Raw genomic sequence first — 18,291 nt, 5'->3', positions numbered from 1 at the left:
TCTTCAAAACTTGAGAGCCCTGAGATACCATGTCGCAGAAAAAGCTTGTTTTCCGTAGCACACATCATACGACTACTTTTTTAATTTACTTTTTTTTAAAGTTATAACAAGTTTGTTCAGTGAGAAGACTTGAAACTCGTGTCTTCGGTTTTGTCTTCGCAGAAGGCAAAGCACATGAAGCACAGATGGCAAATGCAATTCTAACAAAAAACACAATAACATGTTATAATTTTTTAAATCTTGGTTTACAGGATAAACTGAGTAATACCAATACTTTTACGGATGGTCAGTTTCTTTATTCAAGCACATTTTAATAGCGCTGCTTTTTGTTTGCCAAATGTTCATCCGACTCCTGTCAGCCTTTACAAGTATACACAGCATTATTTCTACTGCACACACAATCACTTCACACCATTGTTATTCTACACAAAATGGCGTTCTTAAAGATTCTACAATCCTCAATATTTCAACTTAACCAAAACCGTTCAATGAGTTGCAATGAGGAGGAATCAGAACACATGAAAATGGGTCAGATTTTGACTATAACAAGACTATATCAATATAGCAATCTATAACATTTACCAATAGCTTTTTTTTTTGGACTCAGCACTGCCAACAGATGTGGCCAAAGTAATGGTGTTTTCCGGTTGTCCGATTGTCAGTCCATCTGTACCCGTGTACTCATTCTCTTGACCTCGATACATTAAGAACGCCTCAGGGATATTTCTTTGAGTTTCGAACAAATACGTCCACTTGGATTCAACGATGAACTCATTCAAATTTAGTGGTCAAAGGTCACTGTGACCCCATGTCCATCCCGTTCTCATGAATATGATATCTCAGGAATATCCTACACCGAATTCCGAATTTAAATTTTGCACAAATGTCCACTTGGACTCAAGGATGAACTCATTTGGCAACCAAAGGTCACCGGCGTAACTCAATAATTAATATGCTATATAACAACTTCACACACATATCTACATGGATAGAATAAATAAGTGAAGTGATTGTTGACAGACATGGATATAAACTGGAGCTTAACTGGTTGGTGGAGGAATACAACTAAGATCGAGTAATTATAGTTTCATCTTTGGACAACCTGTTCAAATGCCTCTGCATATATTTTGACTTTGACTAATTATTTTGACAAAAAAATATTTTTTCCAAACGTACTAGTTTTTCCTCTGTTTCTCTCAAACATACACAGCAGCAAACTGCTCAGAGGTACTGTGAGAGATCGGCAGAGATGCACTTCTAATTCCTTTGTATTATCAGATAAGATCAACAGTATCGGATAACATCAACACAAATATAGCCAATATACCAAAAGCTGCTACAACAGCAGTCTCCTCTTTAAGGGGAACAGTACTTATAACATGCTAAACATGGCCTTGTATACACTGTCTATCTTTCCCTCTCCACCTCTCTGCCTGCTCTAGTTATTCATAATTGTGATTTCCGTTTCCTCTTGATCACTTGTCTTTTGCTTTTATCTTCTCCAACAAAGAACAGAACAACGTGTCCCTCGTTTATCATCTACTTGCAAATTGATTATTCAAGCAACAATGCTGTATACACACACACACACACACACACACACACACACACACACACACACACACACACACACATACATATATATGTATATATATACATCATTTTTGCACACTTTTGGTACATACAGACATCTGCTTTATTGTATACCTTCCAGCTTATGCTACCTGTCTGCAAAAGACAGCCTCGTGCATTTATGGCACTGCACACAACACTTTCTTTCTTTCAGCGCCTAAGCCGCGGCTATGCATTACTGTGACTAAGCTACTGCCGAGCACACTTCCGGGCCACAATTGTACCTTCACAATAAACAGCTCCTCAGCATCACAGACACAGAACAGGCTTAGTCATACCCACAGCTCAGGGAGGTTGTTTGGGATAATATGGCTTACTTTGTAATTACAAAATGCTTCAGCATGATTTCAGGGTAAATCACACGCTTCTTCCATAGTGCGCCGCAAAATATGCAGTCGAGAAACACAAACACTTGGAAAGGAACCATGGATGTCTGCCTGTATTTATACAAAGGTGTTTATAAGAAAAAAACATATCATTACATGCCATTTAAAATCCATTTCTCTTTCACATACAGTATTAGACCGTATGTTCATACTGATGTTTTTTTAACTAGATAAGCAACTACTGTACCATTTACATTCAAAGTTAAGCAATTAAAATAATACAGCAATAAACACCAGAATGTCTTCCCCATCATGAAACGGGTTAAACATGACACTACATCCGGCTTTTACTCTGAACAACAAGCACACGCTGTTAATGTGGAGGAGTTGAATATAAAATGTACAGTTGTAGGAAACCGGGTTGGAAAAGCGTGAATAACTGCACCGTGTGGATTTTAAGTCAAGTAAGTTAAGTTAAGGCCTGGTTTTCATCTTCTCATCATTCTTTGGCGCCCTTTCAGGTGTATTTGAGTCTGAAGGTAGACGAATAAAAAGTAAAAGAGAAGACACATAAAGCGAAATCTTTCTCAGCTGAGGGATGAAACACTTCATTTCTTTGAAATAGTGAAGATGTAGTAAGTGGGCCATGGTCTGCGTCCTGTGACTGGGCCCTTAGTAGGGGGACTCTCAGGCGGGATCTCGGGGTGAGTGCAAACTGCTGAGGGAGAGAGAGAGAGTGTGAAGTGGGAGAGGGAAATGAAAGAGGAGCAGAGCAAGCGCGTGGGAGTTTATCGAGCAGCTCACAAAGCTCCCTCAAGCACAATCACCTAATTAGATTTATATCTGGCGGCTCCCTTTCCTGACCCCTTTAAATCTCTTGCATCCACGGATAGCTAGAAGGGAGACTTTCCCAAAAGTACATTCCATATCGTATGCACTCGAGGTGTGTGAAAGGTCAAGGTCGTGGAAGGAAGGTGGCTTACTCATTGACAGCAGAAATCAACCATTTCACAATGGGAGCGGGGAGGTAATGAATAAATAACAAATACATAAGCACACTACTTGTTATGTACTGAGAGCTGTTCATCTCTGAAACCTGGAAAGCACTATAAGCGTCGGGGGTTCAGAGGTGTGTTTTCAAACTCATTATTTTCAGTGGTAAAAAGCATCCTCATTGTGTCCAGTGCAGCATTACATGTCTCAATGCATTTGTCTGAACTTGATTCAATTCCAGAATAAAAGATTTTTTTTTGTAATACATTTTTGGAGAAGCATGAAAAAAAGGAGCTCCAAACTTTTTTTTCTGAGTAATATATAGAGTACATTATGAAAGAAAATGGGAATCACTTATTACAATAGCTATAATGCTTAGCTCAGACCAAGTAATTACATGGCTTGTTTTGGGATTTACATCCTTAGCATAAACAGTAAATAGCCAGGATACACAGGGTAAAATAGTCTCTTAAAATATTCTACTTTTTTTGGTGGTGAACTAGTATTTAAAAGCAGTAAATCTGACTGGACTCATCAAAAAAATAACATTTAGTGTTTGCTTAAAACGACTTACTCCTGTATCGTATGAATAAAAACTGCATTCGCCAAAAAAAAAAAAGCCAGACATGCTGACTGGTTCAAACAATAAATGTTTACATTGAAAACAACAACAAAGGAATGCAGAGCAATCCTGACATGAATAGGAATAATTTAAACAAGCCGTATAGGAAAAAGTGACTATGCCAGCCTCTCTAGTCTGCTAGTTTGTCTGATTCAACGGTAACATTTGAGATAAAAGAAAGAGGCATTCAATGGTGAGTAGAGCAGATGACTCATTTTGTCTGCTCATGAAATATTGTCTGGCAAAACTGAGTCTGTCTGGCTTTTTTTTTTTCCTCATCAGTGTTTGTTTGCTTCTTCCTTTACCCAGTTCTGCTGTGTGCTTATGTGTGGGGGTTTTAGCATCCTTTCTGTCTCTGAGGGAGGTGAGTAATTCTTGTGTTCACGTGTCTGTGATGTGTGTGTTTCAGACAGGCTTAACATTTAGCTATTTCAAACCGACCCTCCCAGGGGCTGGCGGTTGGCGGTGACGTGGCCAAACTGAGGTGATCTGTCGCAGTGACCCAGTCAGCCAGCTGTGAGGCGGCACGGCAGCTCTGACAGGCCTCCGTTACCCCAGGCCATACTTAGTATTTGGCTTTCCACCCAGCCGCTTTTTTTTTTTCTGCACACGTGGCACTATATGATATCTGTCCCTCTGCATTCAGTCAGCTAAATACCACACGGTGGGCGAGGAATGGGCTGAGACGCAAAGATTGTGTTCACGTGTCACTCGGTGAGGTGCAGCAGATTGGGAACGTGGGCAAATCGGGAAATAAATCCACAACAGTGGCTTTAAGTCTCTAACATCACTTTTCAATTGTTTTTAAATAATATCAAAACAATATTTATTATTACAGATGTCTAATTGAACTGGATTAATGACAAATAATACATACCCTAACAATAAATACATTATTTTCTCTTATTTCAAAAGTGGTCAAGTTTTATGGGTGGGTTCTAAGTCAAAAGTGGTCGAGTTCTTTGGGTGGGTTCTCAGTCAAAAGTGGTCGAGTTCTTTGGGTGGGTTCTCAGTCAAAAATGGTTGGGTTTTATGGATGGGTTCTAAATCAAAAGTGGTCAGGTTCATATAGAACCTGACCAATTTTGACTTTGAACCATTTTACAGTGGTATAAAGACACATCATGACTCGTCGCCGCGGAGCATGTCGCCGTGCTGCCAGTGGCAGACCCATCATGGGTGATCCGGCAACGTGCTCCGCGGCGACGAATCATGATTTGTCTTAGTGGCATTGTAAAACACAGCAACCTTTTGGGAGCACCAGGTTCTTTATATGAGCTCTTGACTCTGTGGTGTCACTAAGGATTTCACATTGAGATAACACGATCAAACAGACATGGGGTACTCAACTAAAATTCCGCTAGGTCCAGTTAGACAGAAGTTCCTCAAGCAAAGGTCCAGAACATCACAAAAATGTCTAACTTGCGCTTTATGATTTTGTCCCATATGGATATTTATTATTACAGATTTCTAATTGAACTGGATTCATGATAAATAATACATACCCTATTAATAAATAAATGATATTCTCTGATTTGAGGTAAAAGGAAGGCTGGATTTAAACTAACGTACTACGGTAAGTACTATGGTAAGTACTATGGTAAGTACTATGGTAACCACCGACTATCAAATGAAATAATGAAAGAATGAATGGTAATACTAGTTACGTAGGTTTCTTTAAGTTGTTTACTTCAACTGGATGTTCTCTCTGTCCTCGGGAACATGAATAATTGTAAAAACAGTTGAACCATAAAACATTTTTAGGTTCAGATGCCAGGCACATGGAAATTTGGAATTTTCCACCGAGTGGTCGACGGGTTGTGAGACCATATACTGAAAGAAGTTTATTAGTTCCGACTGATTTAGACATTTCAGTTTTTTCAGCGTTTCTCTTTTTTACACGTATGTTGCTTTCTCTTTCCACCGCTTACCACCAACCTATAGAGTAGGTAAAAGGTGGGAAGCTATTGACCACAAGTCATGGCCCTTGGCTCGAACTGTGTCCCCAAGCGAAAGCTGCTTAGCCTGTGTCACCCATTTTTTATTTAATTCTCTGCCAACCCTTCCCCCTCGCTCCACATGTATTCTCCCTCTAAACACAAACAAAATAGGTTGTGTTGCCAACTCCCGAATGGGATCAAATCCAAGCACAGTTAAAAGGCTTAGGTTAATCTGATTTTCTCTGTGGTTCCACCGAAAGCTAGACCTGAGCCAGGGAGCTGACACTCCATGAACAAGACTGCGTGATAACGTAGCACACAACAGGAGACAAAGGAACACTCCTCATTAGCTGAGTAAACCGGGGGTTGATCTGATGTATTAAGAGTGTGACAGTGAAAGCTGTGTGCATACAGCATTTGTGTGGGTGTGTGCATACATGTCTTCATTTCCTTGTAGCATGCGTCTGTGAAGGGACAGGCATGTATAATTGTCTTCACGATATAATTTGTGGTAAGCAGAAAGAGCAAGCAGATTCAGCTGAGATGGACAGACTGTCCGACAAACAGACAAGAGGGAAGAGATGAATGCAATGATTTTCACTGTTGTTGGGAATGGTCCCCACATGGGAGGTGAGTCCCCACAATGTCACTGTGAGAACAGCATTCGGTCCCCGCAATACACACAAACAAACTCACACATACACAACAAACAAAGTAACATGAACAAATGACTTGCTGAGCTGTGTTTTTATAGAATAAGTAACATAGGTAAAAAAAAACAAAAAACACTACCAACAGAAAACACCTAGTACATCATGGCAAATGCCTTTTTCCACTGACAGCTAGATTGATCGATTTATGCTCAAAATAAATGACTGTTTTCCATTCATTAGTCACAATAAAGTCCTGCTATCAATCAAGTGATAATCCCTATGACTCATGAGCGGGTTTTAGCTGATTTGCAATGTCAACATGCAACATTTGTGAACCATTTGTGAACAAAGCAATTTGATAGTTGATTCAATTGAAAAAATAAAATGAGTTGCCAGTGCAGCAGGCTTTTCCAAAACGCAAAACAGCTCAACACTGAACAAACAGCAATAACCCTGTCTTACTTTAGATTTCCTTTTTACAGAGGCCAAAGCAAAGGGCTCTGAGTCCAGGGGCAAAAGAGGGCAGCGTGCCGTTATTTGTATATTCCAGGTGAAAGAAAAACAGACTCAATTATACTTATTTCCAGGAGCTGTTGCCCTGACCAACTTTCATTCATTCTGGGGAGCTGAAACAAAATTGAAGGTTGTTTTACATGCAAACATCTGTTGGCTGATGCTTATATCGCTGGGCCTCACCTTCGGCAGCTTGTTTTGCTGAATACATAAGTGCATCCCGGGAAGCAGGCCCCTTCCCCACAGAGTAATCTCTGTTTGTTCAAATGTACTAGTAATATGTTTCATGTCACTGTACTGTATATATCAACAGACCTGCTTTGAGAAGACAATGAGATAAGATTTAATGTGACATCCTTGATTATAATGAGTTGGATTCCAGGCTGACACCGAGTAAACATGGTGCTGCACGAGGCTGGAAACAGACGCAAAGACGTATTATCAATGTTAGCATTTGTGAAATGTTAATTGAGGCTGTTCGTGCATTGGCTTTGACCGCTGCTTTACCTTTATTTGAGTTTGGTATGCCCAATTAATTATTTTATACTTGGCCTGTATCTAATTGCACAGACTACTTTATGTGAACTATACTACTGTATGATGATGAACGACAAGCCAAACAAACCTAATTACATGTCAAAAGTATGTACGTACTTTTAGATGTGTGTGAAAGAGAATGTGTGTGTGTGTGTGTGTGTGTGTGTGTGTGTGTGTGTGTGTGTGTGTGTGTGTGTGTTCTTCTAACCTGCATAGGCAAAATGAGAAGAGCAAATTATGCATCAATTTCATAAATGGCAGGGATTCATAAAGGCTGTGTGACAACATCTTGTTTGCTCCAAATCCCTGTGCAAGTGCTGGCTTGAATATCGGACTTGGCCAAATTGCTCTGATTGGAAAGTTGCCAAACAACTTGATTACCTCTCAAGAGACCAAAGAGTTTTTGGTGAGGGCGGAGAGCCAGCATCTCTGATTTTCTTAGAGTTCTGTGAATCCAAATTTGACTTATTGAAGGGGAGAAATTCAGAAGCATTAAACTGACTTCTGTTTACAAGCCAATGTGTTGGTTCAACGCTGTTTATCCTCATTACATTAACGTTTATTTGTCTTACTTCAATGGAAAGCTGTGTGTATATGTATATATCCATGTACGCATACACACACAACATAGGCCGTGTTCTTATTTACTGCTCTCTCTGAGTTGAAAGACTCAAAATACAAAGGCTCTATCTTTGCCATTAATCAGAGAAGAAATACTACAAACACCAACGCTCTGCACCAGCGCAGATGAAGCAAATCTCGACACCCAAAACATTTTCTTCACACCACTCACTCCATTTTTTCAAAGGTAAAAATGCAGTGACTGCCAACAACTAGAGGACAACTTTATTTATTTTTTATATTATTCTGAAAATCACATAGAGGAGAAAATTGTTTCCTCCCTAAAGCCCCCCAGTGGTTACCCCTGAGGGTGAAAATGAGCATTAGAGAGCCTTTGACCCCAGGCAACACATTTTCATTCAATCTCAGCAGCCGTCTCCGACGGAGCGCCCCACAACAACATAAAAAAAAGAGACTCTACAGAGAATAAACAATAAACAGGGTTACAAAAGTTGAGCCAAAAAAGAAAATGAACAGAAATTGTCAGACGTTCCCGTTATAAGATTGGCACTTGTTGATAGACAGTCAGAATGTAGCAATTGGCGGACGGACGCACGGAGGGCAATGAAGCCGAATGTCAATTTCTCCTCTGTGTCTTCAGAATCTCTTTTCTTGGGTTGGTAATTACATTGTGGACGATTTCTCTGCATTTCTCTGTAATGACAACATTAAACACCCTGTATTTCACAGTGCTGAGAGCCAGCAATGATCTTTTTTTTTTTTGCTGGAAGACTAATCATCTCAGTGTGATTAGGAGCTGAAGGTTAATGTGGGCTCTCACGGAGGGGCGAGGGAGCGAGGTGGGAGTGAGGTAGATCCGACCAGACAATGTTCTAGAAAGGCACAGGCGGGCGGCGCTGCAGATGCACAGGGGGGCTATAAGTGGTTCTGTGGATCAAGGGGAGAGGAGGCCTGAGTCTCATTACACATGTAAATGCAGCTTCCAGCATGGAGGCCCCACTTTAAAGCCTTGCTTTTTTTTAATTATTCCTTTGCTCTGCACATGATAATTGGGTTTAACTTAGCCTGAGGCCTGTTAAATGCGTAAGGAGAATAAAACACCCTAATGACTCTGTCCATTTTTAATGGTGGTACAGGATGGGAAATAACCACGGAATTACCTTTTTGTCTTGATTTTTCAAACAGGCTCCCATATATATTGATTGGTGCTGGGTAATGATGCAACATAAAATGTGTCACCTGTTTACCATTTAGGAATTCATGTTCATTTGTGCTAATTGCTTTATCACTTTTTCTGTGGCATGGTTTAACAAAAATGAGAGAGAAAACTACCATTAGCATAACTATATGAATTTGACTGTTTCGCTTTGCAATGGCACAAATGAATGATTGATTAATGATTTGAGAAAGAGTTGAACGTGAAAATAGTCATAGAAATTCTGTGTTCACTCAGACTCCACTATATTTAGTTTAAACAACCACAGTGATGACATAGATACAAATATGGAAATCTGCAAAATATGATTTGTAAATGGGCTTGCATTGATAGCACGCCTGTCCTACCTTCTAAACAACTCAAAGCTACTGACTTTTAATCTACATCAAGCTTGAATAAAAAATAAAAAATGAGAAATTGAAGATATTTTTGGATAACGGTTCGTGTCATGCTGCCTTAGCAATCAGGCAGTCTTTGACAAATTGGGCCTTTTGGCCAAAAGCTGAGTTATGAAATTGCCATCGGTGTTAAGTGTCAGATAGATCATACTGTGCAACTGAAATGATAGAAACGAGACATGAAAATAATAAGGCAGTTGTAGATGGACATGAAAACGGGAGGAGGGGAAACAGCTCGATATAAACATATCTGTTAAAAAATACTCTGAACTCAAGGTCTATTCCTCAGCTTTCGACCATAGGACGTTATCCAGCAAATGAATTTGTCTACAATGTCATCATGTGTCATTGGAAGTATGTACGTATAGGTCATGCCTGAAGAACTTCAATTTGATGATGATGCCTTTGGTTGAAACCTTGAAGTAAGAATATTCTATAACAGGTACTCTCATGAGTTTCCGAGGGCAAAATGAATCTCTGGCACAGATATCACACGTCTAACTTGTGATGCTGATGTACAGGTGTGTTTATTCCTTACATTTTATCTTTACACACTTATGCCTTTTAGTTTATTCTGGTTTATCTAGATTTTACATTTTATTGACCACGTGCATATATTTGCTGCTGTTAGTGTGTTTTTTTGTTAGTGACTCTGAATCAATTTCCTTTTTTTTTTCCTCAAACATCATTCAAATCTTCTGTTTTATTCTTCAATCTTATTTCACATCCTTTCACATGGTATGCATGATTGTAGATGAGTCTCTTGCAAAACACATAGACTGGCTGTATTAATAATCGTTTCTCCATTTTTAATATTATGTTTGATGTATGTATTTGGTAATTAATGTATTGGAATGAAGCTATTTGAACTTGATATTTGTGGGTAATTGTTTCATGTATGAATTACTTACTTGCCCATCTACAACTTACTAAAGTACTATTGTGATTAATGTGTATAAGGCACAAATAAATCAGAGATGTTCTATTATACTACCCACGATTGAGTACACTTCAACTCGCTTCACATCAATAACTAGCTTTGCTTTTTGACGCTAATAAATGTGGTGTGCGCAATATTGTGTGGGTTGTGTACTCCAAACTAAATTACCTGCAGATAATAGGTTTCTTTGTGGTATTGTTACAAGTATTTGTTTGTTATGCTGTTAATGTAATTCATTAGTGCTGTGGCACAGCGCTGTTCTTGCCTTCAATATCATCAACACGAATGAAACGGGGGATTAATCTGCGATGCCACAGTAACACCACAACGTTCATCTTTAACATGTTGCTCGGCAAACAGATCTCACGTATTCTCAATCTCGTTTTGATTTACAGATTCCATTATTTCCGTGAAAAGACATATGCAATTCTCACATTTTGTATTTTGAATCAGGAAACCCTTACCTGGCCTGGTTTGGCGTCTTCACATATAGAGGCTTCGTACGGTGTGGCCAGTTCAGGAGGATTGTCATTTACATCCAGAATCCGAATACTAACTGCTGAGTGGGACGCCATGGTGTGGTTATCTACAGCAGAGACGGACCAAAAACACATCAACGGCTTCTGTTAGACACATGGAGTAAAGAGCTTTGGCGGATGTGTTTTTGCGTTAAATTCCAGCAGCATTTGATACATTTACAATGAACCACAACGTATATAGGGGTTTGATAAAGAAAGAGTCCATGGCCACATACAGCCAACTGAGTGGCTGACCTTCTGATAAGAGGCTGTCGACACTGGAGGCATTTCTGTGACGCAAGAAACAATTTTGCCTAAATCATTCAAGCAGGCTGCATACAAACCTAAGTTTCATTTTGCTTCACGCACGTAGTTGCAACCCAAAAACATTTTTACCCTTCACTTTCTTCACATTGACCTCATCGCTTTGGCTCAACGTATGCGGTGTATGTTAAGAGGATGGCAGTTGCTGCTAACAATAAGTTTTTTGTTTTTTTTGGCCGGGCGGCACGGGATAGATGCGTTTGAGGCAGGATAAAGCACAACTAGTGGTGATTTTTATGGTGGATGGCGGAAACGTTAACATAACACCAGACACAGTTCCTGAGTCAATGAAATTCACCAGAGCTGTGTGCGGCTACGGATGGTGTTATGAACCCAAACAGGAGGGCGTTTGATCTTCCCACGTTTTTGTGACTTCCACAACAAGTATAAAGCAGAACTAGTGGTTATTTTTCCCATAGTCTGATGAAAAAAAGATTGCTGTGAACACAGCAAAGGTCTCCATGGGAAAAACCCTTAAGGCTCTTCTTGTCTGTGTTTAGTACGAGCGAGACAAGACTCAGAAGGATGCAATTTTCCAGGAGGAAGAAGACAATTGGTATGGCGTTGTGGCTAAGTGCTGAACAGTTTGAATCAAATGTCTCCTCAAATTGCACCCATTACCTGAATAACACTTTTCTGGCATCAGTGAGTGACACAGTGACTGCTATAAGAAATTCCTATGTTGTTTCTAAGTCCTCTCTATCCAATAAGAACAGTACAGTATGCAGCTGTTTGTGCAAGAGCATGACAAATAAATGCTTTTGACAAAATTGCAAATGTGCCTCCGTACTTTCATTTCTCATGACATTTTCAAGGAGATAAAACACAACGAAAATCACCACAATGCACTGTCAAGACATTTTTCTTAATGGGCCGGAATAAAAAAGGTGGGCGTGGAGAAGATTATATAATTAGTACAAGCAAAACCCACTTCAAATGATCTCGGCTTCTCCTTGAATCTTAATTCCCACTTGTAATCGTATGATAATGTCTGAGGTAGTTTCCATTTTATTCATAAAACACTATGTACAGTACAGGAGGAAGCCTGAGGCCCCCAGCGTGTGTGCACGTCTGTGCATGTTTGAGAGGTGAGTACACCAGAGGAAGAGCACGAACATTATTTCTGTCTGAAATGAGTGATCTGTTCGCTTCAAGTGTTGGTCTGGATATCCTGGTTAATTAGAGTACATAGTTGATAAATAAATCAGTACACACAGCTGCCGCCACCGAGTTCATGCACCCTACAGAAAATGTAATGGCAGCTACCGACAATTAACCAATGATGAGAAAAACACACATAAATCCTTGCAGCGTAAAGAGCTCCATTGAATTTAAATAGTTGCAATTATGTAAATATTGCAGATTGTTAAGTGCAATTCAGTGAACTCACTCTTAAGAATGAGTACCTTCACTTTGTGAAATGAGTGATGCATGTACTTGTGGACGCTAAATTAACACTTATAAGTGCTTCAGGTTAATGTTTGCTATTTTAATGGGTAGTTAATTATAAGTAGTAATAACTTAGTATTGCAATTAGATACATGAAGTGAAACAACAAAGTCTCACAAACCCTTTTAAACTAGCAGTGGCTTAAACATACTAAATGTAACTTTACCTTTTGTAAATGCACCATTTCGTTTGCGCCAAAAGGTTCCAGGTTCCACTTTTTGGATACGGAATAAAAATAAACATAAAAGCCCATGTTGGTACTTGTTTGTTTTCATACATTGTAATCCAATAATACAATTTAGTTGCACAGCAATAAAACAAAGAAATGAAGCAAACTTCTCCCCCCTGTGCATTGCTTTGCATGGGAAGTCTGATCCAAATGCCCAAAGAAAAAGTCCACACAACTCCTGATGGAAAAAAGATCCATGAGTGTTGTCATGATAATCCCGTTAATGATAATGTTGATTACCGATGTCCTTCGAAAGAACCTAAACTCCTCTACAATCTGTGTCTTTACAGCAATTATTCAAACAAGTGGTCCATAAAGAGGACATTAAGGGCATGTTTGACATATTTGGGGGCGTGTTTGCTTTTATTGATGAACCTCCTCCCCACCCAGACGTGGTAATTGCCCCACCTCAGCTCCACCCAGTTTCCTCTTAGTTGCCCACATTAACATCTTCTGGCTCCAGCAATGTGTCACAAGGTGATGTCAAGGGTAAAATGCAGGCTTGAAAAAGCACATTATTTTCTGAGGAACTACCAGCAGGACATAGAGCAGAACTGGCAATAGATGACATGCAGAAATACCAAGAACCATTAGTTAACGGACCTTTGGACAAATTCAAGCTCTTTTCCTCTATCTCACCACCCAGTTCTGCCCAACAGAGGCACAGCGGCTAATGAGAATGCTGTCCTCAACTAATAGCATAATCCTTACATCAATGCCGGGTTTTAATTGACTGCTTTTTGCCGGAGCTGCAAGAACATAAATGCACAGAGAGCTCCAGCAGTGCTAGATATCTCCTCTGTTTTCCTCTTCTTCTAATTTCCGTCTTCACATTGTGCCGCTTGTCCCCACTGTGGCGGAATGAAAACCAAGCAATCATCGGGTGTTACACATTTTACATTTCAATTCCCCGGAATTGAAAACAGATAAAATAATATGAGACGGCCCCGCCTCTACCCATCCCAAACCCCCTCCATGGGGGTGGGAAGAGCAGGGGGGGGGGGGGGGTTATTCAGTGAGACAGGTTCATTCAACTGGACCAAGTGGCGTCGTTCTAAATCGGTCTTCAGATACAGAAGAAGAATACAATTATTCCAACAGATTATTGGCATGTTCTGCATCTGTGCGGCACTCAGCAGCTGTTGCTGAACAACTGTATCGTAGATCTCTTAGATACTGCATTGTACTGTCATAACCGATAAGAAGACTTGAGCCTGTGTGTGTGTGTGTGTGTGTGTGTGTGTGTGTGTGTCTTTGAATACATGTGTACGCTTGTAGTTGTGTGGGTGGGTGGTTGTCAGAAGCCGCATGCTCCTTGTGACCAAATGGCTCATCTTCTTTGCTGGAGGAAACACTTCGGTTTAAAATGTCACTTTTGTCAGAAGGGGAAATTTTGAATATAAATGTACTGAGCAGCGTCTGCTTCTGGTCTCTTTTCTGAGCCAGAGGGCCAGCCACGTAGGCACAGAGGCTACAAAATATTATGCTCATTTTTCCTTTGTCCAATATTACACAGTCACAATATCTTCACAACAGTTTGAGTGTTTGTGTGTTTAAGAAGTAACAACTGTACATGCTTTGTAAGTAGGAAGACAAAACAAAACATTTCAGGACTATCTGAACACACTGACTAACGGAAAGATTCATTTTTGCTTTTCACAAAAGATAACAGATTCAGTTGCTGGTGACAGGCGCTCTTTTCATTATAATATGCAGCCAACAAATATGGAAATTAACTTTCACCAGCATCAAGATTGAACTGGTTCAGAAACAGGGAATACACACATGTCCGATCCAAAGGAAGTCAAAATCTGCTTCTAAATGCATAGATTTTCTCCATTTCCATGTCAAACAATCTCATGGACAAAATGGATGTAAACAATAATCTCGCTAAACCTATAGCGCCAATCTAATACATCAAATCCCAGTTGGACTTTCCATCCAAACACCATGATCGCCGTAAACTCTAAAGTGACGTTTTATAAATATCCCCAAATATGATTGTGCTCCAAAAATCCAACCTCATCCAGATTCATATTCTTTTGTTGTGGTCAAACAATGAGCCGTAATTAAAGGGATAGTGGGTCACATTTAAGGAGGATCTCATGGCAGAATTGCAATACAATACCTTTTATTTACTTTAACCCAGAATGAGGAAACCAACTTGCTCCCACTATATCCTACAAACTGGACTTTTTGGTTTTGGGTCAACATTTTGTACAACTTTCTAATGCAAGACAGTTTCATTTTTCGATTTTCCTTTCATAGAACTGGGGCCTATACTGCAGAGCAAGTTCAACGTAACAGGAAAATATTTGTGTTATCCGTCTTCGCTAACTCTCAAAAATGCAATCTCACTAAGTGGCCCGATGACCGTGCTTATTGTGGAGGTTGCAGATTATGATATTTAATTTGGTGTTATTGGTTATATACATGGAAATGATGGTGCTGTCTGATTGTTGCTCGACCACCCCGTTAATGTTGTGAATTTTGGAGTTGATTATAACTCAATTATTTCAATACATTTTGACTTTTGGGCTTTACAACGCTCTGAAGCAATAATCAAAACACGAGTCGGAAACAATCCTATGCAGCCACCACTGTAATCAGATTAATGCACATTAATTTAAAAGAATACACACATGAAATTATAGCCAGAGTCTTGTCGAAGACTCAAATGCTTCAATGTAAAGTGATTTCACATCCCTCCAGAATTGCAGGCTGTTTTTGTAAGGGACGAATAAGTAATGGTAATGAGTGCAATAATGTGATTATTAACACGCTGCACTCCGGTGGTGGAGGCCTCAGCTCTAATCAAAGCACACAGTGGAGTTGTATTCATCAACGCACACATGATGAAGCAACTAAAAAAAAAAGTTCACTTCACATTCATCTCCAGGAAGATTGCGACTCTATAAAGCATATCATTAGACACCACACAACAACATTTGCATAACCCTGATGACTGTCACGTCTATGTAAGCATTCATCTTTACATTATTCTCCGTGGCCTTGAATGCTATAATCCCCCCTCCTCCCCCCGAGCACTCATGCATGACCACTAAGGACTAAATTATGTCAGTTTAGGAAAACAAAACACATCATACAACTGTTTGAGTATTCAGGATCCCCTCTTCCTCCACAGCAGCTACACTGACAGTACGGACAAGTAAGTAATTATACAACCGGACAGACAAACAGTACACATCAACCAGGTCCCAGCCTCTGGTCCCTGATTACACATCTCCTCACCCTTGTTGACAGATGTGCGTTGCACCACATCAGTGCATCAATCCAAGCAGAGCCCTTCAAACTCTCTGTGGGGGCAAAGTTTATAGGAAGTAGCATTTAATTTCCTAAAATGTAGTCTAATTTTGGGTACCGGTTTTATGTGAAGCATGTTTTGCACTCCACAAGTAAGTTTCACTTCTTTTTTTGTTCCCTCTTTAGATCCGTTTTCATTTTCATTTTCCAACTTTGATTGAAAAGAGACTCTTATCTCCATTTACAATGTTGCAACAAGTGTGTGGTTCATTTTGGAGTCGGGGAGAATAATGTTCTAACGGTAATACAAATCCAACGCTGTCGCATTTGTTTGCCAGACAGTAGGTGAAAAAAAAGTTCTGCCGTAGATTCGTAGAATATGTCTCTTCCCTGCAACGGTGCAAGAGATAAAGACTTTCCAGCTTGGTATCTTTTCGCCCTGAGGGTGATGTTCTTTTTTTTTTTCTCCACCTGCCTGTCTGGGTAAAAAAAAAAGCAGTTTTGCAAGGTGATATCATACTTGCTATCAGTTCTCGGAAATTATATGTCAATCTAACTTACACTGATATGTTTCTACGGAGAAGACTGTCAGGAAGTACAAGGGCCCCAGCTAGTGACAGTGCAGTTAAATGCTCCTCCTGTACTCAGGAGATTCTGTGTTCAGAGAGACAAGTATACAGATGAGAGGCTGTTTCCTCCATAGTCTCGATGTTTGTAGAAAGAGATGCTAGCGGGTGCTACTTTTAATTGGGTGAATTTGAAGACATGCTGTGCCTAAGTTTATATTTGTGTTCAATTGGTGGGTTATCATCCCAGTGCAGTCTGGCCATACTTGTGCTTAAACTAAAACGTATTTCACATATTTACTGTGCATTGCAGAGACACATGCGGTAATTGACATTTAGTGTGTTTCTTGCAGTTTTGTAGTGTGTGTGTGTGTGTGTGTGTGTGTGGGGGGGGGGGGTTAATCCTAGGGCATAGACTCCTAGCACTGTCAGAAAGCTGCTGTCACTTGTCCAATACAGTGGTAATGCAATAGTTCAAAGGTCAGTAATGGACTGGGGGAATAATTAAGAGTTGTGCCACCAAACTGTAGTTTTAACAATGTCCTCATTCAAGTTGACCTTGTGCCTCTCCAGCCTTAATGAGCCGGGGGACCCAAGAAAAAAACAAGAGGAGAACAAAATCATTATTTTGAAAATGAAGTCCTATCTTAAAATGCGCTCTCTCGCTGCTTCACAAGTCCCTTCCCCCCTCTATTGCGATCTCTCTTGTGGCACTTTTGTGCTTTCTATGTCTTTGTATTTTTCTCTGTCTCCTGTCTGTTCGTGTACGGATCTCAGGACTCCGTGAGCTAACTGGTGATAAAGAAACATTCTGGATGGGAATTCTGATGCCGTTGACCACTGACTCCGTCTGCCGGGATGTTTCCTTGGAAGGCGATGTGAGAGGCTTTATCTATCGAGTGCAGGCATGTGTTTATGTCTGATATTGGAAGGGTTAGGGCCGCTTTAAATGTTCAATTAACATTAAAATGTGCCTATGACATAACGCCAAGCACAAAGAAGAAGAGAACAAAAGCCCCCAAATTGCTCTGGGAATTCATCTTGGAAAAAAAAAAAAGATGGAGAAAGTCTCATTTTTATCTTAATGTTTGTGTCGGGTGAGGGTGCTTCGTGTTCAGTTTAGGCTGTATTGATTATTGGAATATCTAAATCTGAGAGGAGAAAATCTGAAGACATTTTTTAAATCTTAAAAATGCTTTGTTTATGTGAATTGCTTCCTTTGCGTGTGTGATAGCAAAACACAGTTATATTCTGAATGCAATCTCCTCTGCTTTCACTGCGATCCCAAAATCACTTCATCTGTACGATATTGAAAAAGTGAGGGACACCAGGCCTCCTCATCTTCTCGAGTTTACCCACAGTAGTTTCGTAATAACTTCCCAGCTGCCCAAATGTTTTACATTATCTTTACATGGGCAAAAAAGACTCAAAGACATGAAGAAAGAACGTCAGCATTTTCTTCTTTTTTTCTGTGATGTTTGTCAGCTCCAAGTGAAGGGACGATGACTGTATTTTCCACCTGGTATCGGAAAGATGAAATTTATGGCTATTCCCGAGGACTATGATTTGCTTGATGATTTGACAGAACA

The 18,291-nt window shown here is 39.9% G+C and overlaps 1 protein-coding gene across 2 annotated transcripts in view; it reads right to left on the bottom strand.

Moving 5' to 3' along the window:
• LOC137796433 (cadherin-22) overlaps positions 1 to 18,291 on the bottom strand; it is a 152,273-nt gene that overhangs the window by 12,770 nt on the left and 121,212 nt on the right. For both annotated transcript variants that reach the window (XM_068594366.1, XM_068594367.1), the window contains exon 10: positions 10,817 to 10,938. In XM_068594366.1, the coding sequence (XP_068450467.1) occupies positions 10,817 to 10,938 (122 nt within the window). The remainder of the gene's footprint in view (positions 1 to 10,816; positions 10,939 to 18,291) is intronic.

The sequence above is a fragment of the Clinocottus analis genome, unplaced genomic scaffold (genome assembly GCF_023055335.1).
Source record: "Clinocottus analis isolate CAN_PGR_092001 unplaced genomic scaffold, fCliAna1.0.p SCAF_3, whole genome shotgun sequence".
NCBI classification, from domain to species: domain Eukaryota; kingdom Metazoa; phylum Chordata; class Actinopteri; order Perciformes; family Cottidae; genus Clinocottus; species Clinocottus analis.
The sequence above is the reverse complement of the archived record's forward strand: the minus strand, read 5'-3'. Positions and strand labels throughout refer to the sequence as shown.